Source organism: Streptopelia decaocto (genome assembly GCF_964273445.1).
Source record: "Streptopelia decaocto genome assembly, chromosome: 5".
NCBI lineage: Eukaryota > Metazoa > Chordata > Aves > Columbiformes > Columbidae > Streptopelia > Streptopelia decaocto.
The window spans coordinates 27047470-27072896 of NC_138659.1; the positions used below are offsets into that span (position 1 = coordinate 27047470).

A 25427-nucleotide genomic window follows, 5' to 3' on the forward strand; every position below is an offset into this window, starting at 1 on the left:
AAATTTCAAATTATGAAAGGCAACATAAAAACTGACCTCTTCTCCTGTACCAAAATATAATAAAGACATGTGAGGTGTCAGCAACACACAGGACTGAGAATTAGATATTGCAGGTATACATACACATGACTGCAGAATTTGGTGTACTTGGGTGGGAAGGTGGTAGGTATCAAGAAAAATAAATCATGTCATCGAGTGAAGGCTGCAGTCTTGCAAACCCCAATAATTAATCAAATCCTATGGATCATGATTACTCAATTAACTTTCCTGAGTACTATTGGGTAATTTTATTAAAAGCCTCATATATTTAGCAAGGCGATGCTAGACAGCTGATGATCTCTGGCAATAAGGCATGTGCCAAGCTGGGTGTCTGGCTGCTCTTCCACTCCCGGGCACAGAGGGGACTGCTAGGTACGTGAGGTCTCCCATAGGGAGACATGGCAATGTCTGGCCAAAATTTAATCTAGGTGAATGCCAGGGATTCCTGGTGTAAGCTACTCACTCAAATCAGCAATGCCTTTCCTTTAGACACTACCAAACAACTGTTGAGATCAACTATGAAGCTGTCTTCTCTAAAGTGTATTCTACAGAAATGTGATTTTAGACTGGCTGAATAACGTGACTCAGCAAAGAACTTCCTATGCTTTTGTATACAGCTGTTGAAATTGCCTGCGGGGAGGGAAAAAACCCAGCAACATAAAGTCAAAGGTAAGGGCTAATATTTAACAACACATTTTTTCAAAACCAGTAACCGCTTCATCCCCCGTGAAAGGCGACGGCAGTCTGGGCAGGACAGTATCTAAGGAGACACAGCCCCGTTCATCGCCGGCCCTCCGGTGCAGCGCTGCAGGGCTTTCCCGCAGCCAAGCGAACACTCTGGGTCTTCTTTCCTCTCACGGGCGCCGCTCCCTGCCCGTCCCCGCTCTCGGCACCCGCCGACAGGTGCCAAACGTGCTCTGCCTCACCCCGGCCGGGGCAGGTGCCGCCACACGCGGTACCGGGGCGCCCGCTGCGACCCGCCGGGGCGGTGCGGGCCCTTGTTGAACGTCTCTTAGCAACTGCCCGGCCAATGGCAGCGGCGCTGGGACGGGGGTGTGCGGGCGGCGGGGGGGTTAACCCCGCGGGGCCCGGCCGAGGGCTGGAGCGCTGGTGTCGGCAGCTGCGGGGCGCGGAGCGCAGCTTAGCTCGCTCGGGAGCCGCCTTTCTCCTCCTCCCTTGCCGCGTCGGCAGTAGCCGCAGCAGGTGGTGCTGGGCGGGTGGGTGCGCGGGCTCCTCCTCCCTCTCCGTGTTCCTCTCCTCCTTCTCACCGGTGGCTCGGGAAGGGGGTTCCGCGGCGGCTCGTCCCGCCCGTGCGGCGCGGCGGGTAACGGGCGCTCTGCGGCCGTTGGCGAGGCGGGCGCGGGGGGAGGGGACAGGATGGGCGGCGCGGCGGGGCCGGTGCGGGAGCCCGGCGTGGGGCGGCCGAGGGGAACGGCGTGTCCGCGGTCTGGGCTCGCCCCTGCGCGCTCCGTTGGCCGGGCCGGGGGAGGGCTGTGTGCGGGGGGAGCCTCTCTGGCCGCGGCGGTGTTGCGGGTCTTGACCTGTGCTGCTTCTTGTCAGGCTCCGGCTGAGCCGCGGGGCCGAGGGCGGCGGGTCAGCGGCCCGGCTGTGCCCCGCGGGAAGGCCCGGCGTGGTGTTGGTCTGTGGGAAGCTGCAAGCGGCGGATGCTGGAAGAGGTGAGAGCCGGAAAGCTTTCTGAGTCAGGGGATTCGTGGCCGCTCGGCTTTAGCTGGCAGTTTCACGTGATGCAAGAGTAGAGATTCCATTTAAAAAATATGGCTTTTTACTTTAATTAAAAATATTGCTTGCCTTGTTTGTAGCAAAGTCCATTTCAGTTTGAAGATCAAATCACAATGCAAGACCAAATTGTAGTATCGTTGCATCCACAGTTTTTGTAAAACACTGCTGCTTTCTCTGCTGTCAGTGAAATGGTTACACGGTGCCCTGTATGCTGCAAAGGTATGATAGGAATTTCAGGGCAATGACTTAAAATAGGAAGCATGTGAAGTAAAATGTGAATGTATTTGGTGAATTTTAATAGTGAGTTTGGAAAGGAGACCTAGAGAAATTGTTTTATACCATTGATGGAGATTTCAGATTATAAGTATTTGGGGAGAAGATGTTCTTTCTGTTTGTTTGTTTGTTCTTTTTTTTTTGATGGGGGAAGGCCGTGGTACTAATATCAGTTATAATCTCCACTGGTGAGAGCATAGGAAAGGATAATACCAGGCTCATTGGGGTCAATATCTTGTCTCTGAGAATGTCTGGCAGCAGATGCTAAGGAAGAGGTCGTAAGTGTAGGTTGGTTGCACAGAGATGCTTTTATCTGTGTATCCTCCTAGCATACTGCAGTCTGGAGCTGAAGGATCTCTAAGCAGAGGTTGTATCTCTCTTTTTGAATTTGATAGCTGCAGATGGATGTTTTTCAATGAATTTGATCCAGTTTATATACTTAGCATTCACAGCACCTCATGGTGATGCAAGTCCACAATTTCATTGTGTTTTATGTGGAAAAAATGTTCTTATTTTCCAGCTTTTGAGCTGAATCTTCCATTTCATCCTATATAACTGTTTTGTTAAAAGAAGCAATGAATAATTATTTTCTCTGTGTTTGCCCTATTTTTCTAGCTGTTTCCTCTTTAAGCTGAAAAGTCGTAGCTTGTTAGTTTCTTGTATGAAATTGTTGATTGGCCTTCTCGCACCGTTTACAGGTCTGTTCTGTCCTTTATACAGGGCAGGTTGTACCTGCATGAGATATTTAAGCTGGGCAGGTTTAGTGTTCATACAGAGATGATCTCTTTTCTGCCCTCAGCTCCAATGTTCTGTTAACTGCTTCTGAGCTATTATTTCCAGAGGACTAATCATAGTGACCCTGGGTTCTCTTCCTGCATGACAATACCTAGCTAGAGGCTGTTGGTTTAAGTACATAGCAGAGTTGTCTGTTTCAATGTGTTAGTTTGCATTTGCGAAGATGGAATTTCAGCTGCTGGTTTTTGTCATCCATTTGCTTACTATGAGGACAACCTTCTGCAGTTCTTGTCTTTCACTCTAGGTGTTTATTTTTATGAATGACTCTGTACAGTACGTGAGCTTTCTTATTTACATGTTTATCACCTCTTTGAATTTACTGAACAACAGATATGCCTGCACAGACCCCTCTGGGACTCTAATTTTGTTTCTTTGGGACTTTCATATGATACACTTTATACCCTCACCTCAAACTTCTAATTCCTACACTTTGCCCTTCCCCATCTATAATCAGTCACTAATAAATCCTCTGACATCTTAGTTTAAGAAGTTTTGGTAGGAAATGCTGTGAAAAGTTTTTTAGAAATCCAGCTATGCTGTCTCTTGCCCAGGTGTGTTGGCTCATTCTGTCATCCAGAGCACTGTGACAGACTTGTTAGTGTTCCTTCCTCCCACAGAAGGTGTGCTGACATTTCACCAGTCCTATTTGCTTGCAGTTATGAAGTCTGTTCTGTGACACTTCGGTTTTGCTCAATAAAAACATAGAATTTACAGGAGAACCATTCCTTGAATTCCTTGGCAATTTTTAGTGAAATTGCAGTTACCATCTTCCATTCCATGCCTGATTTAACTTAAAGGTTATATTGTACTGAAACTGGTGAGTTTTGTCACTTATGAGGTCTGGAACACTAGTTCTGGCTCTGCACAGTAAATATTACTAACTAGTAAAGTTGTGACTTGTTTGGTTTTGCTGTTTGGGTTTTTTGTGTGTGGTTGGTTGGTTTGTTTGTTTGTTTTCTTTTTAAAAAGTCCTCTGCTCAGAGACAGCCAGGCTAGCTAAAGTTTATCTCAGGGAAAGGAGAAGGATCTGCAGAAGACAGTTCCTCAGATTTTTTCCTCTTGGGTATCTGTGACGTGGGGAGGTTTGGTTCCAGAATATTCTGCTCCAGCTACATGTAGTAAGTGGTTTGTGAATACCGAGGAATACAGTTTTGAAGATGAACAAAAATAGTACTGTTGTTTAGGAAAATGCCAATGTGAAGATCCATGGTGTTAGTTCAAAATGAGGTGGGAATTTGGGAGCCAGGTTGAAACATTTACATGTGTTTCAATATTTTCAGTGATTGCATTAACAGAGTTTCAGTCACCTGTGTATGTGAAAGGTAGAGTTGAATATTGATGTAGCAGATCAGATTATATTCCTTGTAACCAGAGTGTTTGAAGCAAAGACCATGAAAGAGCAATCATTGAACACTGAATTTTATCAGATGTGAGGGTATATTCTTATGTGGTTATATGTGCTAAGAAGATAAAAGAAACATTTTCTTAACTCTTAAAAAAAATTGGTTTTAAATAAAATGGAAAGGGGAAGTGTACTTGGGATTTTCTGAGTATGGTATGCTCATAATGAAACACAGATTTAATGTCTGCAGGTTAGGTGGTTTGACTTGCCTTTTCATGTTACTTTTGACAATACTGAGAAATTTAGCTGGAAATTTGACATAAAAGTTCCCATAGAATGTGGATAAGCAGGGGGATTCCCCACTCCCATTTTGCAGTTTATAGAATAATGATTAAAATGACACAGTCTTGTAAATGTGGGAGGAAAGATCTGGGGTCTACTTTGATTGCCAGACCCACCATTAGAATTACAATATTGAATAAAGGTCACTAAAACTGTAATAGAGTTCTAAAGGAAAGAATTCTCTCAACTACCCAGTTATCACTGGATATGTTGCATATTTTAGTGTTAATTGTAAACTTTATCAAAACATCTGTAGAGGGACAAGAAGTGTCAAAACTCTAGGGGGGAAATGTATGGACTTTGGTGATTACATGGGTTAAAACAAGTATATGCCTTGTGACATTATCAGGGATATATTTGTAAACTTTCAATGTCATGACTGGAGTGCACCCTGCATTTACATATACTGATATGTCTCTGTGTCTATCAGGATAAAAACCATCTGTGTCGCATCTGTGGATTACTAGGCAAATGTAAAAGCTTTAAGCAGATTCACAGCTCCTTTTGGGATGTAATTTTAGTAGAAGGAATCCTATTGCCCTTTAAGTAAACGTTAACTTCCCTTGCCCCCAGTTTTACAAGTTGAAGCTTATACATGTCACAACTTGTAGTAGTAGTAGTTGAAATATACAGAGAAGGAATGTTTGTTTGACAATTTCTGGTTGATACTGACTTTATAAACTTTTTACCAAGACATTGCCTTATTGGGGGAAGGTAGAAATCACCTTTCCAAAAACTGCCTTTCACTATCCTCTCTACATTAGAGGGGAAAAAGTTTTCTGGGTGACCAGATACTGCATTTCCCATTTGTGTCACACCCTGTGGAGGTTAGAGATGAGCAGATGGTGTAAGATGATCCCAGCACAGTGCTGTGACTAGAGATTCCCTTCTGATGGTCTGAATGGGTGTTACAAACCCAGTTACAACTACTCCTTTTCAAGTGTAGGCATGATAATAAGAAATTTTAAGTATGCTGCACTGTGTAAAGTTTACAATCCTATTTATTACTGCTTGTGATCTTCAAGTTGTGATATGGCCTGAACTCAGGCTTAATTAATCAGATTTCTATCTTGAATCTTAGCATGTTCTTTGTCATTCCCTCCCCTGTCCTCCAAAACACAAACCAGTAACTTTAAAAATAGCTTCTTTCAGTTGTCTGGGTTTGTGAGATGTACTGTTTTTGAAGTTTAGATTAAATTTATTCTTGATAAGAAAAATGTGTTTGTTAGTGAATCATGTAGGTATTTGTGGAACTACTCCTGTACTTTTTTTTTGTCAAAAAGCTCCGCAGGTGCCTTTCTAAGAATCAGGTTCTGGTATGTTATTACCATCATAGCACTTTTTGTAAAGTCTGTTGGTTCTTTTGTTTGTTTTTGTACTTTACTTATTCCAACAAGCACTTGAATGCCTTGATTTGATTACTGCTTCCTTGTTATTAGTCAAGCTCCCCGTGATTTTAGTGTGAGTGTTTTGGGAAGGGGTGTGTGTGTGTTTGGGGTTTTTTGTTTGGTTGGTTTTTAGACTTCTGCTTGCAGTGAGATGGCTCTGCCATTATGTTCAAACTTTTGACATTGGGTATCATGGGCTCATTTTTTTGACAGTCCACCTCGGCCTTGTGTACTCCAGGAATTACTTGCATGGGACAGGAAGTGACTCTGACAGTTGGCAGAATTACATCTATTATAGCAAGAGCTGGGTTGTGACAGGTTTTTGGGCAAGTCCTCAAATGTGTTGGTGAACTAACTGCAACAAATCCCTATGTACAGAAAATGGGCACAGAAGGAAAGTCATCAAGTAGTTACAGTTGGTTTGGCTGTTCAGTGGTTCTTTTCCTACTTGCAGTCAGTCAGATTTTTGACTTTAGTATTAGATGTTGGGAAACGGCAAAACTTGATTTACTGTCTTTTTTTTCCCTACTGCATATTTTGCCCATGAGGATTTGGGGAAGGGTGAGGAGAGGGGAACCACCACAAAACCTCCTTACTACTTTTGCTTGGTTAAAGTCTTTCTGTGTTGTAAATAACTAGGATAACTTAGGGACATCCCTCAATTACTTTTCTTATGTATTTTATTCTTCTTCCATAATAAAATGCTGCTTCAGAGTTGTACATTTTCCTCCTGTATCTATGTAAATGTGTTCACTGGTATGTTATGGTGGTTAAAGAGAGCATTGTAGTGTACTAAAGGTGACTAGTCCCCTCTGAATACAGTGTATCTAAGTTAATTTTACATCCACCTGGTCTTCCTCAGGAATGCTCATCTTTAGCTCTTGCATACTTCAGGGAGGCTATTTTGAGCTGTGTTGCTCCAGAGCAACTGCCTAGACTTGGAAGGAAATCTATCTGATGGATCTCAGTCACTAAGTAGCTTTAGAAGTCATGGCTGAGGTCTGGAACTGCAGTAGAAGCCATGTGCAACTGATGAGATGATCTCAGCATGGCACTAAAGGCTTGGAGCATTCCCTTGTGCAGCTGACATGGGATTGTCTTGGTCTGCACATCTGAGTTTAATTCTAAATACAGTATGCAAAGACAACTCAAGTACAAAACCCTAGCCACTCTCTGAATGATTACTGGTTCAAAGATATTGGTCCATAACTTAAGATCCTTTGGGGTAATGGTTTAACAGTTGGAGGAAGCTTTTGAGTTTGCTTTCCAAATCTTCCAATTGCTGAGGGTGGTGTTTAATCTGATGTGTTAAACAGTGTGAAGTGTATTAAAGGTGGGCTTTTCAAGACAAAAGGCTCTAGAGCCCTCAGGGTTGATTAATGTGTTCATAATATAGTTGTATTATCTGGAATTTATTATACTGCCTATGTGTTGTAGCTTTCTTTGTCTTCACTAGACATTCTTCTGAGCCTGAGTTTGTGTGTTAATTTTCTTTGTGGCCTCTTGTTGGGGTACTTGAAAACAGTGGGTCACTGGAGGGTAGTTTTGATAAAGCACCTTCATGGAATGGATCTGCATGTGTCTCGCAGGGCTAGAATTTGGAGAATTGTTGTGTTCCCACACCTGGATTAGTCTTGTAACTGCTTCCAGTCAAACATTGTGTGGGGTGATATAGTGTGTCAGAATAGTATTGTCATAGTAGAGAGACCTGCGGGCTGACAATACTGTACATTGAGGGAATTTAGGTGATAAGATCTCCTAGTGAGTGTGCAGCCTCTTGAAGAATAAAAGCCAGTCTGTTTGAAAGTAACAGCATATCTGAAATGTGAGTGCTATTTTTGCAGATTTTTCAACAGTCCTTAATGGAATTTGTGTGTCTTGAGTTTCTTAACAATCTTTTGAAATACCTTATTAGAATGCAGGATTGTGATGCCAGTAACGAGAATACACTTGTGGTTTAATTTGCCGCCTTTTTCCCTTACATTTGCAGGTTTCTCTGTCTGATGGATCCAACAGAAATGAAATGAACATGTAAGAAGTGTGTCCTCTTAATCTTTAGCTTGACTTTGAATTCCATTTTTAAAAGCGCAGTTGCTTTGGATGGGTAAAAACAAATATACCTTGCAGATTCTGCTATGAAGTCAGTTCTTGTCTTTAAAATGAACCTTCACTTTGTTAGCTTCTGTACATATTGGTTTTACAGGGAAAAAATAATATGGCCAGAGAAAAAGGAGAAAAACCCACTTCTTGTACAAGAACAGCCACTAGACTTGTATTGACTGTGTTTTGTTGCTGCCTTAGTATATGTTCTGATACGTAATTTAGTAGTTTCTGCGCCCTTTCAACTCATCTGAGGAATAACTGTTTACCTTTTTCCCAAGTAAGTTTATGAACATGGAGAAATATTCATCCAGCTGCATATTTTATTTTCTTAGGGCTGAGAATGTGGCTGTGCACCATCATGATCTCTTAAAGACTTGGTGTTGCTTTGGGCACTGTTCTGCACTTTGAAGTGTAGATAAGGATTCTAATCTGTGTTCTCAAGAGACCTTATGGATAATAGAGCACGCTTTCTTCTTTTCCTCGATTATCTTCTTTTTTTTCCCCAAGTTACAGCCTTAGCTACAGTGATAAAAATACAATGTTGCAGTGCCAGAAATTTTGAAGTTGCTTATCCAAAGTGTGTTTGTTGGAACACTATTGGGGGATCGGGGCAGGGGAAAACATCCCTGTACTCTAAAGTCTACAGAGTCCATCTAAAACTGACTTGAGATTTTGTTCTGAAGTGTTAATTGATAAAAGGGAGCCTTCTTTCATGTCAGGTGGAAAGTTTGTTTCCCTGAAGTGTTACTGTTTACATAACAGCTGATGGGTTGCTCTGTCCAAATCCGAAGTGTCTGAGCTGGATTTTAAGTCTCCAGCAGTGTGGTAACTCTAATGCTATTATGTGCCCTCTTACTGGGTGGTGGAGGTGGGGTGAAGGGACAGTCGGTGTGTTCTTTCTTACAAGTGTGTGATTTTTTTTCCTTTCATTTCCAGAAGGCCAGAGCTGTACTGAGTGGCTGTGCCAATGGGGTAAGGCTGCTTCTCCTATTTGCTTTCTTCAACAATTTTAGAGATTCTGCAAATAAGCAAGAAACTTGCCAGGCAAAGGCAGTATAACTAAATGTATAGGTTAAGTTAAATTTAAATGGTTAAATATTTGTTAGAATTTTTCTCTCTCTGCCAATACATCTTCTGTAGTGCCTTTATCTTTCTCTTTAAGTAATAATCCAAGTCAGACTTGTGTTAAAACTTCATGTAAGTTTATCTTAATAAAATTTCTTACTAGTTATGTCAGGAAAATATTCATCACTTGGCTTGCTGTGTTTTCTGTGCTGTATATCAACAAAAACAACTGAATTATCTACAGTGTCTTTATTATTTTCATGTGTGGATGGCATTTTAGCTTTAGTTAATGGTCTACAAGACTTAGTTAAGTTTAAGGGTACCTAAATACAGATAGATGCATCATTTTTATAGCATAATTGCTGCACTTACTGTGTTCCAAATGCTGTGTAAAGAAGTAGAAAAAATTTGTGTGGCTCAAGTCCAAAGTCACTCTCCTATGCCCACTTTAATCTAATACTAGCTGCTATTGTTAATCTGAAATGCTCTTGCTATTTTAGGAGGTGTCTACGTAATGCACCTTGCCAGCAATTGTACTAAATACTTCACTGCTGAACCGGTTGCTCAGGTACCCTGCCTGTCTTTGTTGCTATGGGAGACTGGAAGACTATTACTGTGCCAGTGCTGTCATCAGGTAAACTGGTAATATTTTGAATTTAGCGGATTTGCTAACTTTGCCAGTGATGTTATAGCTGCTAAAGAGAGAGAGTTTGGAGTTTTGTGTGTGACATACTTGACTAATTCAGCAGGATGTTAAATAATGTGTAATACATACAGTGCTTTGTTTTGAATGGAGTCCTTACAGAAATGCTGTGGTAAAATTCTGTCCTTCCACGTATATATAAAGGTTCTAAGACACCTCAGCCACACTCTTTTTTTTTTTTTTTTTTTTTTTTTTTTTTTTTTTTAAATCACACCTTTTGGGATCTCTTCTGTTTTCAGAGGTTTCTTTGTTCTAAATTTTATTGCCTCATAAATTGATTACAAATCTATTAGAGGAGTAAATATTTTCTTGCCTGCTTCTACTTAGTGGAAAACTACAGCATATACTCAGTGTGAATAAGGATATTGTACTTTCTATTAAATTTTCACTAAGTGCACAGTTTTTGCACCTGTGGGGGGAAAATATATTGTTTCATGGCAAGCCAACTAGGAAAAAAGATTGGGTGTTTGTTCTTTTTCTTGTTGGAGGAGTAAAATTTGAAAGCTATAATACTTTAAAATGTTGAGTCTTTAAATCCTCAGTGGAAGTTCATCTGTTTTTTTTCTTCATTGTGAATTATTTAATATATGTCATTCTAACTGAAGTTCTAAGCTCTAGACTTGTAGATTTCTGTAAATAATAATTTGAATAGTTGGACTTTTTTTTTTGTCTGTGTCCTAAACTGTTAGCACTGACTTGTTTCTTTGTTTTTAATTTTTAGATAGCAAAAATATTTTTCAATATACCTCAGAAAAAAAGATATCTCCCTCAAGCATGAACTCAGAAGTGCTACGCTTGCCACTGCCTTCATCCAAAAGCATGCACGGCTTTTTCAGTGCCTTCTGCACAGAAGAGAATATTGAACAGAGTATCTCCTATCTTGATAGGGTAAGCCAGATGGTGTTAATTGGAGGTTGTGTGAAGGTGATGTTAAATCAATTGTGGTAGCAAAGATTCCCTGGGTTAAGAAGGCTTCTTTCTCAATGCTCAGAAGCCTGAGTTGGTGGGCAATAGGATTCTGTGCCCCCACCCCACTTCCCTTTCATATAGGATTTCACTCACTATTGTCTTCCTCTTTTGAAGAATTGCAAGACATTGATCCAGTGATTATTCCCACCCCTTGTCTTTTATCAGGAACTAACAACATTGGGCTTTCCTTCTATCTATGCGGAGTCTAAAGGAAAAGAATTAAATTTAATATCTATCATAAATTGCATGAATGAATTGCTTGTACTGCAGCACAAGAACCTTCGAGCTCAGGAAGAAATAGAATTACAGCATCTGAAACTGGGTAGTGATATGGAACACTTACAGAACTGTTATTCTAAATTAAAGGTAAAAACCCAAGATAAATCCACTAATATTATACGGTGCTTATATTTAGCAGATACTGTACATTCTTAACACTCAGTGGGTTTTTGTTTGTTTTGCTCCCCTGTACTAAATTACAATTGTAATTTTATGTGCATTTTGTTTTTTTTTTAAAGTCTTTTTCCAGTTGAAAATTCCTTAAGGTAAACAAAATGTGAATTAAAGGGAATTATGGCCTCCTTAATCAAGGAAGAGGGAAGGCTGCTTGGATTGGAAGTGTTAATGCATGCTGTGGGTGAAAATATTAAAGACTTCAGTTGATATCACTTAGTATTCCTTCAAAGGAAAAAAAATTCTATGCATATTTTGTGCCTTTGCAGGCTTGCTCTTCACTAGGGCTAGCCAGCACCATCTCCTTGACATGTACTGCTATAGATTCTCAAAATCATAGTAGTCCTTCTGCTGAGATTGGTCATCCATGTAGAAACACCTTGATGCGACATGAAAAAATCATGCGTATCTGCACTTATTTTTGTACAAACACTAGCTACTGTTAGGCTACAGAATACTGCAGTTACTTTCCCTAGACAAATGGCTTTAAGGTGAAGCGGGGGGGAAGAACTTGTTAGTACTGCTTTAATGCTTGCTTTAATGCATTTAACTTAACTGTCAGCTTGTAAGGTTTCTCATGCAAATTCCTTCAGATACCATGCAGCAGTCCTCTTGACTTCCACTACTGTGTTATCTGTTTTCTGATGTGGTTTGCTTAGAAGTTCTTGTTGTTTAAGTATCTCTACAAATTTTAGCTCACTACAAATACAAAGAAAAATAGCTTGTATATAGCGTTTAGCTCTGTCACTTAAGGTGGCAATTTCAGGTTTGTTTGAGTCTCACGTTTGTAGAAACATTTCTGAAATGCTACTTTGCATGATGTGTTGTAATGAGATCACCTGTCTAGCCTTACTCTCTGTGTGAAATGTCCTATTTGCTTTGCTATGGTCACAGTCTGCATATCTGTGTTAATTGTTCCCTTGATTATTTAACAGAAGCATTCTAGTAATACTGTAGTCTCAGATTCTTACAGGTGGCTCAGTATCTGTCTCACTTTCACAATATAGATACAATTACAGAATCCTGACCTAATGAGAAAGTAATAACTGTATAAGATAGTATCTGTCAAATACCAAGCTGAATTTTTGTTTCTTGTGAGCAGCAGTGTTTCTTGTACTGGAGAATCATGCTTCTTTATCCAGAAAGTAGAACTAAATTGTCATTCAGAATGCAAGATCATCCCCAAAACATCAGAGATCAAATATATAGGTGAACTTAAGTGAGGTGGTTTGGCAGTTTGGTTTGGGTGTTGTTTTGTCTTTTAATCCTTTGCTATTAATTCTTACTGGTAATCAACTATCAACACTTTCTAGGAACAGCTGGAATTATCTAAAAGGGAAATAGTTGGACTTCAGGAAAGAGACAGACAACTGCAAAGCAAGAACAGAAATTTGCACCAGTTACTTAAAAATGAGAAGGATGAAGTGAGTTGTCTTGTACATTAATACAAGTCATTACACAGATATTCAATAATATGATTATTTGCAAGGAGTTTCCTAATTGTTAACTTGGAATGCTTTTTTTGGTAAATGTCTTTCACAGAAGTGATTGATTTTTGTCACTTCGTTTCACTAGAAATACAGTTGAATAGAAGCATCATTTTGCTTCATGTATTTGTTTTAATTTGCTGAAGAAATATCTGTTTATACTTGAGTTGAAAAAAACACAGTTTTTGTGGCATTGCTTTTAGGTACAGAAGTTACAGAATATAATTTCAAGTAGAGCTACACAGTACAATCATGATATGAAGAGGAAAGAGAGAGAATATAACAAATTAAAGGAACGTCTGCATCAGTTAGTGATGAACAAAAAGGACAAAAAGATAGGTAAGTACCTCTGAATTTTACTACAGCAAAATAGCGTATTCTCTATGTTAAGAATGTTTTGGTTCTGGGTATCTTTAAAGTCAATGTTGTCCCCCTCTTGTAGATTTTTGAGATGCTGAAATCTTTCATAAAAGATTTCACATCAGCTGACTGTGAAAGGCTAATAAACTTGTATATTGTGTTCCATAAGGCTATTTACCAAACACAAACCAAGATGGAGATATTTGCAAAATAAGTTTTTTACTAGGAAGAATTATGTGGGATTATTTCCTAAGCTAGAGAATTGTCTCCATTACTTTCTTGCTACTGCTACCATCAGAAGACTTCAGACAGTGTCATAAACACTGTATTGTGCCCACCAGTTACAATCAGGAAGGAACACTGCATGAGCTTTTTTTCCCCTTGAGGTACCGCAGTCTACTCATGGTAATAATGAGAAATTTGAAGGAAGGTAACATAAGATACATAAAGTGCTATGTGAAATGCAGAGGAAGGAAATCTCCTTTATCATATGTTGTGCTGCCCAAAAATTGTGTTTGATATTCCTCAGTGCTGTTTAGCATGAGCATAGTTTTTTGTGGTCTGTTGCTGAAAATGGTTATCAGCATTATGTGATTGATAGAAATATTTGCACCTTTTGGTTCACATGTCTGGCCTTAGAGTATTTATATAGTTTTTCTCCAGTGGAACAGAAGTCCTGCTCCTCCTCTCTTGTCCCCCCTGACAACCCTGAAACACTCAGCTCTTTGCCAACTGGAGTGCAGATTTTATTTCAGTAAGCTGGTTTAGTTCACTAAACCTGAAGGCAACTATTCCTGTTGTTGCCAGGTTTGTTTTCTGCTGATTTAGTGTTCTGAAAGTGCTTGTGGGTAGGCTAAACCAGGTTAGGATGCTATTTTGGCTACAGCAAGTCTTTAGATATCAGCTCAGTAATCTCTAGAAGGCTCACCCTGAGGTCAGCAAAACTTACTTGTGGCATGTTCTTGACTCCAGGTGGCTAATACTAGTTCAGGTATCGGGGAGGTCAAAATAACAGGTTCTTTTAATCTAGCTACTGTTTGCTTGATAGCTAACTAGAATTGAACTTGGACCACTAATCTGTAGTGACGTGTTGTTTTAGGGTCTTTATTTCATTTTTTTTAACTCAAATGTAGACAGACAAGTTTATTTGTTTTGAGAAACACCTTGTGAAACATCAAGAAGTTGCTTACTTTAAACTGGAGGTGAAACTGGCATTATTGCCAGAAGAGAGGCTAGAATTGATACTCGATTGATATAAAGGCTGAAATAGAGATTAATGTGCCAGAAAGAAATGCATTAAAAGATGAAAGGATGAGAATACAACCCTCTGAGTTTACAAACACCAAAACTGTCTTCTTTCCTTGAGTATCTTAGTATTACTGGGTTAAGCAGGGCAATGCAGTTTCATATAGATCTGAAGATTGAGGGGGATATTTGGGTAATGTGGTCTCAACGTTGCATTTACACATAGTTTTTTGTCATCTGAATATTTATATATTTGCGTGTTGTTTCACACTTTGAAATATCCTTTTCATTTGTAGCAATGGAAGTTCTAAATTATGTTGGTAGAGCTGATGGGAAGAGAGGTGCATGGAGGACTGATAAGACAGAAGCCAGGTAGTTGTCTTAGAACAATATTAATTGAAGCATATATTATGGCTTTTATGTTGTTACTGTAAGATTTCTTCTTCCAGAAACGAAGAAGAAATGTACAAAGTTCTGTTAAGTGATTATGAACAACGCCAAAAACAGCTTTTAGTGGAAAATGCTGAGCTGAAAAAAGTTCTTCAGCAAATGAAGAAAGAGATTATTTCACTTCTCCCACCACAGAAACAGAAGCCTAAGGAAAGGTCTGAAGATGGGCCAGTAAGTATTCTTCAATTCAAATTAAATCTGCTGCAGGTTGGTATAGTGTTGTAGTAATTAGATCATTAAGAAAGAAAAAAGGTAACTTGTTGTGGCACTTGCAGTGGATTTCACATCTGTGCTTGAAATCCATCAGTGTTTCAATGTTCTTCTGTCTGTGAAGAATACCCAGCATATTCTTTCCAGTCAGTCAATGGAAAGTTTGAAAATACACTTTGAATGAATTTTAAATGCAGTGGGTACCTATATTTTGGATTTTGTCCACCTTCCATACTAAGATGTGATGCTAGCTTTCAACGCGCTTATGCAAAGAAACCAGGTTTCCCACAGGATCCATGGGGGTGGAGGAAATGTAATTATGGTGCATTCCTATAGTACATGGATTAGAGTAGCTATTATTTCCTTTGCAGAGCTGCTGGTATGTTCAAGGAAGATGTTTGATTTCCAAGTAAAATTGTTTGTGGGGTCTTTTTGTTTGTTTCCATGTTTTAGGTATTTATTTGTTTATACAGGATACTGTATTTTTATGGAACAGCACACTGCACATTCATTGTTTATCAGAATTTGTTTATTCCTTTTGCTGAAGTTTCAGTTCTGTCTTGATGTCAGTGTGATGTAGGGAATAGTCTAGAAGGTTAACTGATCTTTCTTGTAGCAGTAAGAGAGAGTATCCCTGAGCATAAGAAAGAGTTGAAATACAGGAAAAGATTCTTAGAAGGAAACATACACCTTGGAGCGTGGCATCTAGTGATGTGGTCGCGTTGTTTACATCATTCATCATTTTGCTTTGCCATGAAACCAGCCTGACTGTCCTATAATCACAGTACTATCGAGAGGCCTGCTCCAGACTGGGTGGTGGCATATATAAATATAGGTAAAGGAATAAGATGTTTCTTTATGAAGTGACATAAAACTCTTCAACCAACCAAAAAAAACTTCCAAAAAAAAACCCCACTTCAAACCAAACAACTACTTTTTTAATAGTGAGCTGCTGTTTTGCTCGTTAAGATCTCCTGTGATCCAGGTTTGAAAGCAAGTGCTTACTGCATATGTAAATTAATTACTTTGCTTTTGAACTTCTTGTTTTTGTACTTCCCATCCCATTTTTCTTATCTGCTTGTAGATAAAGGGGATTGTATATGGTTTAGATGCTTGAGAAGAGTGGAGTATTCATCCCAGGTATTCAAACGGCTATAGCTTTTCAATTTAAATCTACTAAATTGTTCCTGGGCTAGTCTTCTGTTGACTGTTTAGACTTTGTCTTAGCTCTTGGAGACAGCATTCAGGTTTGAAGTCTGAACAGTAGTGTAAAATAGTAGTGAGAGAGGGAGATGCTAGTTCCTCTTTCCCTTCCATGTGTAGTGTGATTTTATTGTCTTAATTGCGGAAAAAAGTAATTTGTCCCTGCCTTACTAAATTCCCAACAGGATAAAATCGTTGTCTTAGATTGCATTCATGCTGCATAGTGACTTTTTGGGCATGTACTGCTGAAGTTTAACAGCAGAACTCAGCGCTCTGAACCTCTCTCGCTTGAAGATGAGACTGAATGAGACTTGCTGCCTGATAGACGCTCTGTAGTGGGTTCTGCAGACTGCCAGGTCACTTCTGTCTATTCAGTATTATGCTGTCAGGGAACTGAACTCCATGACAGTCCAGTTTCCCTGGATGGAAAAATCTCTCCTGTGTATAAGGGTTTTCTTCCTCTTCAGGAAATGAAATCCACATACATATTTAAATAAACAAATACACAGAGTGGTTTTCAGTTTCTTCTTTCTGCTTCTACAGGTGCTGTCAGACCTGGAGGAAGATATTGGAGAGTTAAATAAAGAGAATATGTGGGAGCTGTCTTGTGAAACTGTGCGAGAGCAGCTTACCAACAGCATTAGAAAACAATGGAGAATGCTGAAAAATCACGTTGAAAAGCTGGATAACCAAGGTGACACTTAACTGTATTACAAGTACATATAGTATGCTACTGATAACTCCATTTGATATCGTGCTCTTAGGATTTACTTTACTGTCTAAGCTAAAATGGGAGGAATTGTGATCTGGTAGACTTTCGAAAAGGGCTTGTGATTGGCATTTTTCTGTGTGAGTTTTAATTGTAGGTAGTATGGGAAGCAATTGCATACCAAGGCTGTTATCATTAGAAAGGGCATGATTATAGTTTGACACAGTAAACAGCAACTTTCAAAATAAAAAGAATGATTTCTTCAGAAAGGACAGGCCTGGCAGTAGGGTTTGTTGCCTTTCCCCTCCTCTTTGGGATTTTAAAGTAATGCAGATACATCCATTTGAAGTAAATGGATGGAAAATATGTAAATTCTTCTCAGGAGTCTAGTCTTGCCATATCCGTACCTCTGGGGCCGCTTGTGGCATTCTAAAGCGAACTGGCTGATGGTATGATGTCGGACTCTCCTCATTTCCAGCTGTTAAACAGCATTCAAAGATGGCTAAAAATATATAAAATTCTTTCCTAGTATTATCTTCCCCTGCAAGCAAATGCTGCTGCTACCACAGGGATGTTTGCAGTCAAGAATAAGACTGAGAAGGTCACACATGCAATTGCAAATGAAAGAGCAGATGGTCTGTGAGAATATGTTTATACCATAGGAAGGATTTTAAAAACACTTGTTTTGAATAATACTTGATTTGGTATAAGTAACTGAAAAAATAGTTATAAGCATCAGGAAAAATGTTGCAAGTATTTTCTGTTTTCTTGGAGTCATTATTTTTTTTTGGTTTATTGCGATGACCATCGTCTAGTCCTTTAGGATTCAATTAAATTCAAACATTGTCATCAGGGCATCAAAACTTGGTTCATTACAATCCCTGTGATAGCTATGCATAAATGCATGAAATTAAATAAAGCAATATGTAAATATACAGAAGAAATTTTATTCCTATCTAATTAGTTCCTTTAATGGAATGAAAATATGCACACAATGTTTGTTAGCTCCATTTCTCATTCACAGGACTTGAACAAAAAGCCTTTCTTTTTATATCTGTGATAAATATAGTTACTGTCATATTTTTATGAACACACAAGCCCTTCAAAAATCAGCTCAGAAGAACAGGCTAGCAGCATGTTACTGAAAAGAAGTCTTCAGTTGTCTTGATTTTTCTATTAAATAGCTGCTGAACCGAATGGTGTTTTGTGTGTTTGTGGCACTTCTATTGCAGTGCAGATGCTTGGTTTACTTTGGGGAATGTGAAACAGCTATTGTTTTCATTGCCTTTTTTTCTAACTGGATTTTGTGCATAATTGCAATGTAGCACCAATTCGAGATCTCTAGTCTCTGATAGAGGTGCTTGGGAATACACTGTGTATCTGTCTTTCAGGATGAAATAAATACAGTCTAAAATGTTTTGTTATTACTATGAGTCACTGATGGGAGGGATTTTATTTTGGTTTTAAGTAGCGTTTTTTCCCTTTCTAGTATCACGTGTACGTTCAGGAGCTCTGAATGAAAAAGATGTCATTTCAAGGGAAGACCATGAGCTGGAAACTGAAAAGCTAGAGTTAGAGATTCAGCAATGTAAAGAAATGATCAGAACTCAGCAACAGCTCTTACAGGTAGTAGGCTTTAATTTTTCTTATTTTCTTCAACTGAATCTAAGCTTTCTGGTTTTTTTGGTTGGTTTTTTTTTTTTTTTGTTTTGTTGTTGGTTTTTGTGTTTTTTTTTTTTAATGTCCCACTTTTCTCACCTCTGAGCCTTTCTCCATTCTTTGATAATGCTTTTTAGATAAGATATATTTAATGGTTGGTCTGAATATAGGTGTGCTAAATGGATTGGTTAGTATTTTCATGAATTTCTAATCCTGGTAGGAATAAACAAAGGTGAGGAAGGCTGATGAGGTCACCTGCCTGAACAGGGACATTTTGCTTGCCATGTGAAATTCTGGCCCTACCAGCCACCAACTTCATACTTAGTACCTTGTTTCTATATTAAACTTCAACCATTTTCTGATAAAACTGCATCTGTGGAAATATTGCGCCTCTTAACAGTCACTCCCAAACCAATGTTTGTGTCCTTTGTTGCTTTGTATCTGCAGCAGCAGCTTATGTCTCCATGCGATGATGACACCACTCTGATACTACAGGACTGCTATTTGTTGGAAGAAAGAGAACGTCTTCAGGAGGAATGGAGACTATTTCGAGAACAAAAAAAGAATTTTGAGAAGGAACGAAGAAGTTTTACAGAAGCTGCTATTAGATTAGGACTTGAGGTATTTGAAAGGGGAACTCCTATGGAAGATGAGTTACTGATTAAGTAGTTTTGCTGTTACACATACTACAGTGCAGCCATCCAACAATATTAGTATGCTAACATCTGTAGAGCAAGATCTTTCCCATACTGTATAAAATATATCTGTGGTTATTGTAGATCATTCTGTTGGCATTTCAAAAAAAAAAAAAGGGGTTTTTGCGTGTATTGGAAAATACAGTTTCTGCCACTGGAATGACCCATTTTTGCTTCAGCATTTGAAATATTTAAGTACTTACAAAAATCAGTCCACCTAATCATTAAATCTGTTATTAGACGCCGCTTAATTTTGATTTCCTACAAAAGCAAGGCCTATGGAAATTTCAGTCTGATTTGGCTGCAAGGTCGAATTTTCAAAGGTACTCAATTCTTAAACTTCTGTGGAAAAACAGTGACTATTGCAGAAGTGCAAAGTAACTGCTGCCTTCCCCTTAGTTAGGGTTATTATCTGTTCTGTTCTTGTAGTTAAGCTGGCTGGTAACCACACATACTGGAAGGCAGTCAGGGTGAATAAGTCACTGGATGAGCTCTAGTGTGTGTGTCTTTTGGTCTACCCAATAGTTAGGGCCAAGAACATGAAGGGACTTACCAGTTTAGCAGGGAAAGGAGGTCATGATGATGTGGTTGTAAAACTGTGGTAGTACAGATACAACAGGAAAAATAGCCATTGAAGGAAAAAAGAAATTGACTTTAGATAGCTTACAAAACTACTTGCTTTAATGTGCAGAGGGGGAAGCTAGAGTGGGATGTGATTAAGATTTACAAAACTGGATTCATTGTGTTAGATGAAAGCAGTACTGTTGTTCATCAAATTTCTCAAGATTAGGACTACAGGGAATTCATAGAAACTTCTTGAAATTGTCTAAAACATATCCAAAAAAGGTATGTTTTTATACATCAGGTAGCTGAATTCTGGACTTTGCTACCACAGGTAGCAGTTGCTTAAGCTCAGAAGCAGCGTGTCCACTGATGGATACAAAAACAGGGGGCAGGATGGGGCAAGGGGCTGCCTTCCAACATCTCTAATCAAATTACTTTTGGGTATGGGAACCTCCAAGGGTATGCAGTGCAGAGAGCAGCTGGGTTCACATGATCTCATAAATAGCATCTCTTGTGGCCACTGTTGGAGACAGAATACTGAGCTAAACGGACAACTTGTCTGACTCAGACAGCTGGGGTTTTTTTTGTTCTTGCACTGTAAAATTTATTGTAAAGAACAGAAAATACTTCAGATCTTACTTTAGATACTGGCACAACTGTAGTTCACATGGTGACAATTATTGACTCAGGCCACTAATTATAGATATGTATTCTTCAACTTTTCATTTAATTTTATTTGCATTTTAATGAGTTTGTGAATTTCATGTTGGACCTTGAATTCAGCTTTAAAAGTCTTGAGTGATAATAAACATTTCTGGACAAGCAATCATTTAGGACTACATTGCAGCATAAGCACAACTACCCATGTTGCTTTTTCTTAAAGTGCTTCAATATGACAAGAGAAGCAATGCTGTAAGTTTTGTAGGTGCTTGTGAAAATTTGCATTGGAGTTCAGCTTGCTCTATTTTCTGCTGACATAGTAGAAATAATTTTATCTAATGGGGATATCCTATTTCACTGATGGGTTTGGGAAATGAGAGAGCTTGTTGCTTGATTCCAGAGCCGTTGGATCTTGTGGAGGTGGTCTTTTAGCTGTTATTTTCATTTTCTGTGCTCAGAGTGATTGGAAAATGAAACAACCCCTTTCTTTCTGCCCTGGTTTCAGGCAGAAGTAATCAGTGCTATTTCCAATCCCATTTTTATCTGTTTGGGAGAGGGCTCAGGGTTGAGGTTTAAGCTGTAATCCTCAGTGGATTACAGAAATGAGGGCTACCTCCAAGAGGTGGTGCTGCCCTGAGGGGGAAGGGGGAACATCGGAGTCAGTGACAGGAGTTTGTGTCACTGGAATGGAGAATGGTGAAAAGAAAGGACTAGTCAAACTTCTGTGAAACAAGTCATGGGGTTTGGCTTGTAAATGAATGCCTCCTCAGCTAATCCTTGTTGGATTTAATGCTTGCTCATGTTAAGCTGCTGGCTCTCCTTAATTACATGGGCATGTTACTTTTGTTTTCTTAGATAGAATAGCATCAGTTTAATGTGCACTAAGCTTGTTCCCGTGGTCCTAAGTGTAAACTGTCATTTCCTTTTCTAGAGAAAGGCATTTGAAGAAGATAGAGGAATGTGGCTGAAGCAACAGTTCTTGAGTATGTCTACTGATTGCAAGCACTCTGAAAATGTGACAGCTCCAAGTGCCTTCCTAGGAAGCAAGTATTTGTTTCAAATTATGTTCTTGTAATGTCTCTTTTCCTCCCTTTCAACTAGAAGATGCAAATATGAACGAAACTATTAGGAAAAAAAAACAACTTCGCAAGGCTGATTTTACCATGTATGTTTCTACCTGTCCGGATAACTGATGGCTCAGAATCTCCTTTTAAAAATGGAATCATGATAACTCCCTCCCTAATAATTACTTATATAAAGAATTTATATTTGTGAAGTGAGCTGGTGAATGTCAAGTACCTGACAGTACAGCTATTAAGAACAGGGAACTTTTAGAATTACTAAATTAAATTAAATGTGAGTGTATTAATTTCCAAGGCTATTGAAGAAATCATGACCTATTAGAGATCTGTATAGATTAGAAATATGTTTTGGAAACAAGAGCATCAATATGTGGTGATGGCAGCATTAATTATTTGAGATGAGGTAGTATTAAACATGCATGCACATATTCAGTTAAAAAAAATACTTAGGAAAAAGAAATAGTGAAAAGAAAAAAAATACTTAGGAAAAATTAATAGTGAAAAGAGTGTAATGAAGATGAAAATGAATTTGAGCAATAAACAACTGAATATTAAGATTCAAACTTTCATAAAGGAGTAATTTATTCAGAAAATATAATGAAAATATGGCTACATGATGTAGTTTGGAATATTGTTTTTATTGAAAGTATTTTAAATTTATTTCCTGTACAAGTTCTTAATTTCAAGTTGGCAAATTTATTTCCCACCCCCTTATGCCTGAATATGCATATGCAGTGTTTTGGTCTTCACCACTGAGTCTTCAATACTTTCTAAGGGGTGGGGAGATGGGGTGAGACAAATAAAAAGGGACTGGGAAGGAAAAAGTAACAACAATCTCTGTTAAATAGGTTCTTGTTGTGGCAGCCAACTTTTAAAGCTAAATGTGTGAAACACCTGGCAAGCAAAGGTAGCTTGACTTTGTATTCTTGTCAGATAAAGTAGCTTACCTCATGCGTTCTCATTGTTTCTCCTCTGTGCAACTCCTGTAGTGTTTCTGTAAGTGTGAAATGAAATGGTCTTCCACAGTAGAAAAACTTTTAGGAACAGAATTCAGATTGTTTGGCTGTTGGTCATAATAGGTGACTTGATTTAGTGATCTGTGAGCAACTTGATCTGTTTAAAATTCCTTGTACACTAAAGCTTTTGAATTTCAATTGCCTTTGTTGAAAGACTAGTGTTTCTGGATGTATTTAATGCCATATTTTTCTCTCCTGAAGTGCATTCTTCAATCTTGTATATTCTAACCTTAAGCTACTAGATAATAGTAATAAAAACAAAAATATGTTTGCCACACAGTCATACTCCCTTTGGATATTACTACATAACTTATCATTAGAATTGTTTTAATGTTAAGTTTTTCTTTTTTCACAAAACTTGTCTAAAAGCTCTTAATTCTGCAGTGCTATGATGAATACTGTAAAATATCAAATCATTCTATTTTTTCCATTTCCAACTTTGAAATCTAAATATGAGGAAGAGCTAATGTGGATTGATCTGGTCCTATTGAGTTTGCCCATGTCTTTCCACTGAGCTTAGTTATAGATGCCTTAGCATTTATATGAACTTAACTAACTTGTTGCATTTATTTTTTTTCTATACTCTGATATGTTTGAGTTCTTGTGTTGGTGTTAATTACTGCATATGCACGCTGGCTAAGTTTTTACGTAAGAAGTAAAAATGCTTTCTCAATTATAAAGCCTGAAAAGTTATATGTGAGTGACTAAACTTGACTTCAGTATGACTACTTGCAGCTGTGGTCGTGTATGTAAGTGCTTAATTTTAAAATTTAGAATCCCAGTTTTAACTTCATTCAATAGCATTAAGTATACCTAGAAAATTTTATCATGCATCTATAACAGGATGATTTACTGCTATAGGCATGCTGTAAGATGTTCGGTGTGTTGGGTTTTTTATTTTTTATTTTTTTTTAAAGCAGAAAACATTAAGAAGCAAGTCCTTAAAATGTTTTTGGTTGTGCTGTAGTTTAACTGATGATATGTGCATCTCTTAGGTTCTGACCAAGATAATCGACTAGCAATATCTACATCTCAGCAAAGAAAACCTCACCGTATGTTGAGTGTTCCAGTTTCAGCAGAATCTTGCCAGACGTCTCAGTATCTTACACATAACAGGTATCTGAAGTGATGTTGCAGAATTTTTTTTATAATTTGAAACTCTATGTAGAGCAGAGACTAAGCTGTGATAACTTCAGAAAGCCTAATATAAGGCTTATGATTGATATATAGCAAATCATATTAAGCATCATATCATAAAAACAGTGTTGTGTTTCTATCCAAAGCATAATTTGCATTGTAATATTATCTTTTTTCCCAGCTCCAGTGCTGCATCAAAAACACCTGCTGAAGATAGCAAACCAAATCAGTGGGTGGAAAGTGACAAAGAAGCAGTGGAGTAATGCACAAAGTTATGGGAAGACTCCAGAGCTGACACTCTGCTATGTAGAAACTTGCACATAGAACAACTGCCTTAGACTTCCTAGGGTTGCCTGTTGGTTTTTTTGTTAGTTATGTTCATAAACTTATTCTAAAGTGAAACAGAATGCTGCGAGTTTGATCATTCTTCTAGAGGATTATGTGGTGATCTGAATTGTGGTGTGTGTGTATGTGCGTGCACGTGGCTTTTATTTTTTTTAGACCATTTTTTGCCTCTTATTTTTTTGCAACTCTTGAAGATAATTTAAAAATATATAAAAGCTTTGATATTTTTCTAGTAACAGAAGATCTGATTCTGTGAATGAAGCAATGTTATGAAACTGACTGTAATGAAATATTGGATCCTAACATTACCTTTCATCACAGGCAGAGATAGCACTTTTAGAAATTGTTTAATTGTTGGAAACATTCATTTGTTTCAAGTGTATCTGGCATTAAGATTTCTTTTGCCTCAACTTGAATGTACAGTATACTGTAGATTTTTAACAAAACAGGTTCTATATTTATTAAGTTGTGTGACTTGAAAATACTACTTTGATATTTCAGATGACTTAAAGAGCAAAATCTTTATATATTTGTAAATAGAGTGGTTATGCTGAGAAACCATGAAATGAAACAGATGCATACATAATATTATTTTACATGGCATTTTAAATTGTTTTATAGTTTACAGATACATTAAGACTCTCAATGGTTCAGTCAGGAACCAAATTATTTCAAATGTGAACAATAAACGTGTAGTTGTGTTCTAAGAAACCCTGCTTCTGTGGTTTTTGTGCACTAAACTTTTAAGCTATCATGGTTGTGGGGCTGTATACGAAGTCAACAAATCTGATGCTGGTTTTGTATTCTGTTAACTTTTCCTTTTGACTCCAGAATTTGCTTTGGTATATAGCCTTTGGGAAATCTGTTCTGTTTATAACATAGGAAAGAGAAGAAACTGAATTTCTCCAAGAAACTAAGACAGACAACTGCAGTTTCTAGTTGTTAGTTCAGTATATTGAGTTGCAGCTTGAGATGAAGCAGGAGCCAGTTCAAACTGCAGAGGATACTTGTAGTATGGTTCTTGCACAGCACCCTTAAGGAAGCAGAAGTGTATATAATTTTCACAGTATGTATGGGATTGGAAGGGACCTCGGAAGATCATCTAGTCCAATCTCCCTGCTGGAGCAGGAACGCCTAGGTGAGGTCACACAGGAACATGTCCAGGTGGGTTTTGAATGTCTCCAACGAAGGGGACTCCACAACCTCCCTGGGCAGCCTGTTCCAGTGTCTGTCACCCTCACTGAGAAGAAGTTTTTTCTCAAATTTAAGTGGAACCTCTTGTGTTCCAGCTTGATCCCCTTATCCCTTGTCCTATCATTGTTTGCCACCGAGAAGAGCCTGGCTCCATCCCTTCTAATACACCCCAGGATGCCATTGGCCTTCCTGGCCACAA

General features: G+C 38.5%; 1 protein-coding gene across 5 annotated transcripts; it reads left to right on the plus strand.

The window, feature by feature from the left end:
- The first annotated feature begins 1195 nt into the window (after positions 1–1195).
- Positions 1196–24710, plus strand: SSX2IP (SSX family member 2 interacting protein). 5 transcript variants are annotated; one of them, XM_082052211.1, is made up of 17 exons: positions 1196–1256; positions 1600–1715; positions 7910–7950; positions 8959–8994; positions 9588–9721; positions 10512–10678; positions 10925–11125; positions 12526–12636; positions 12903–13038; positions 14601–14676; positions 14754–14925; positions 16711–16861; positions 18366–18502; positions 18983–19156; positions 21386–21497; positions 23548–23668; positions 23871–24710. In XM_082052211.1, exons 5-17 carry the CDS (start codon positions 9679–9681, stop codon positions 23950–23952), a joined length of 1683 nt encoding a protein of 560 aa, XP_081908337.1. In that variant the 5' UTR covers positions 1196–1256; positions 1600–1715; positions 7910–7950; positions 8959–8994; positions 9588–9678; the 3' UTR covers positions 23953–24710. The 5 variants fall into 5 exon arrangements, with proteins under 5 accessions (XP_081908337.1, XP_081908338.1, XP_081908336.1 ...); XM_082052212.1 differs by lacking the exon at positions 1196–1256 and adding an exon at positions 1282–1363 and having other exon boundaries at positions 7910–7957; XM_082052210.1 differs by lacking the exon at positions 1196–1256 and adding an exon at positions 1282–1363.
- The last annotated feature ends 717 nt before the right edge of the window (positions 24711–25427 follow it).

Excerpts from the sequence above, each read along its gene's own strand:
- SSX2IP (XM_082052211.1), top strand. The coding sequence starts at position 9,679 with ATGGGAGACTGGAAGACTATTACTGTGCCAGTGCTGTCATCAG. Across the intron at positions 13,039-14,600 it reads CAAAAAGGACAAAAAGATAG|CAATGGAAGTTCTAAATTAT; the intron begins GTAAGTACCTCT and ends TTTCATTTGTAG. Across the intron at positions 14,677-14,753 it reads ACTGATAAGACAGAAGCCAG|AAACGAAGAAGAAATGTACA; the intron begins GTAGTTGTCTTA and ends TTCTTCTTCCAG.